The sequence below is a fragment of the Nicotiana tabacum genome, chromosome 6 (genome assembly GCF_000715075.1).
Source record: "Nicotiana tabacum cultivar K326 chromosome 6, ASM71507v2, whole genome shotgun sequence".
NCBI classification, from domain to species: domain Eukaryota; kingdom Viridiplantae; phylum Streptophyta; class Magnoliopsida; order Solanales; family Solanaceae; genus Nicotiana; species Nicotiana tabacum.
Window position 1 is genome coordinate 84,146,630 of NC_134085.1, and position 1,467 is coordinate 84,148,096.

The window sequence follows — 1,467 nt, forward strand, 5'->3', positions numbered from 1 at the left end:
TCCTTGTTCCAAAAGGCCATGATAAAAATATTCCAGCCCATTCTCCATACCTCTTTAGTTTACATTGATGACATCCTGTTATTTAGTGATATATTGGAGGAACATGTCAACTTGCTTCATTAATTTGAGGCATTGGTAACACAGTACGGAATCATGCTCTCAGCAAAAAAGATGGTTCTTGCTCAAAAAGAGATTGATTAACTCGAAATGCATTTTGTCCAAGGTGCATATAGTCCAGGACCCCATATATGTCAGGAACTACTCAAGTTTCCAGATACCAGCCTTACAACAAAGCAGATACAACAGTTCTTGGGTGTCGTAAATTATGTAAGAGATTTTATCCCAAATATCTCTATATACATTTCTCTGCTCACAGAGATGCTCGAGAAAAATTCTCCATCATGGGGAAAGAAACAAGATGAAGCAGTCAGGGAAATAAAGGAGATATCTAACAATGTGAAGTCGCTCTACATCCCATTAGATGTAAAGAAGATACTGCAAACTGATGCCAGCAATGAATATTGGAGTGCTGTTCTATTTGAAGAAAAAGATGGCCAGAAGAAATATGCGGATATGCTTGTGGAAAGTTCAAAAATGCCGAGAAACATTATCACTCCATTTCAAAGAAATCCTTGAAGTAAAGAATGGAATCAAGAAATTCAATTTTTTCCTGATTCACACAGATTTTCTGATACAAATGGATGTGAAGTCCTTCCCAAAGATGATTCAGATAAATTTAAAAATTATTCTCAATCCTCATATTCTCAGGTGGGCTCAATGGTTCTCTCCATACAAGTTTCAAGTCAGGCACCTGAAAGGAAAGGATAATATTCTCGCATATTTTTTGTCTCGATCGGAGGAATTCACAAAGAGATTTTCCCAAGAAAAACTAAAGTCAAAGCAAAATCTAATCAGCTACATCTTCATGCTTTCAAATATATCAGGAACAAGTTCATTAAAGCCAACATATCATTCACCGGAGTTGTTCAACCTCATGGATCCCTTTGATCCGTCAATTATTATGGAAAGAAGAACTTATTATGAGCTCTAAGTTCTCCGGCAACATGGAGGATCCATTCTCAAGACATATGGGGTCAATCCAGAATATCCCTTCTGCCATATATTTATAGCTCAAGCCAAGGATTTTCCACAAGAACTAATATAATTTTTCTGGTACTTATGCCATCAGTATTATATTTTCATGGAATTCAAATGCAACGTCTTCAAGGATTTTGATAACATTGCACCAACTCTTAAAGTATTTTTGCTATGGTTCAAACCTAGAAGATATTGGATAAAATATTTCAACGATTCCTACACAGCAAATGTATTCATTCAGTAGGCCAGTGAAGATTATTAATGGAAAATTCCAGGCGCAAGCAGAGGCCTCATTCTGGTGGAAATTTCTCGTGTCCATTTTATCCATGGAAACATAATATAGCGAGGCACAAAGAATCCTTTTCCAGC

At 36.5% G+C, this 1,467-nt stretch overlaps 1 protein-coding gene across 1 annotated transcript; it reads left to right on the forward strand.

The window, feature by feature from the left end:
• Positions 1–207: 207 nt before the first annotated feature.
• On the forward strand, positions 208–636 carry LOC142181912 (putative mitochondrial protein AtMg00860). Its single transcript, XM_075255587.1, has one exon. The coding sequence runs from the start codon at positions 208–210 to the stop codon at positions 634–636; it is 429 nt and encodes a 142-aa protein (XP_075111688.1).
• Positions 637–1,467: the final 831 nt, after the last annotated feature.

Coding starts and splice junctions, on each gene's coding strand:
- LOC142181912 (XM_075255587.1), top strand. CDS start 208: ATGCATTTTGTCCAAGGTGCATATAGTCCAGGACCCCATATATGTCAG.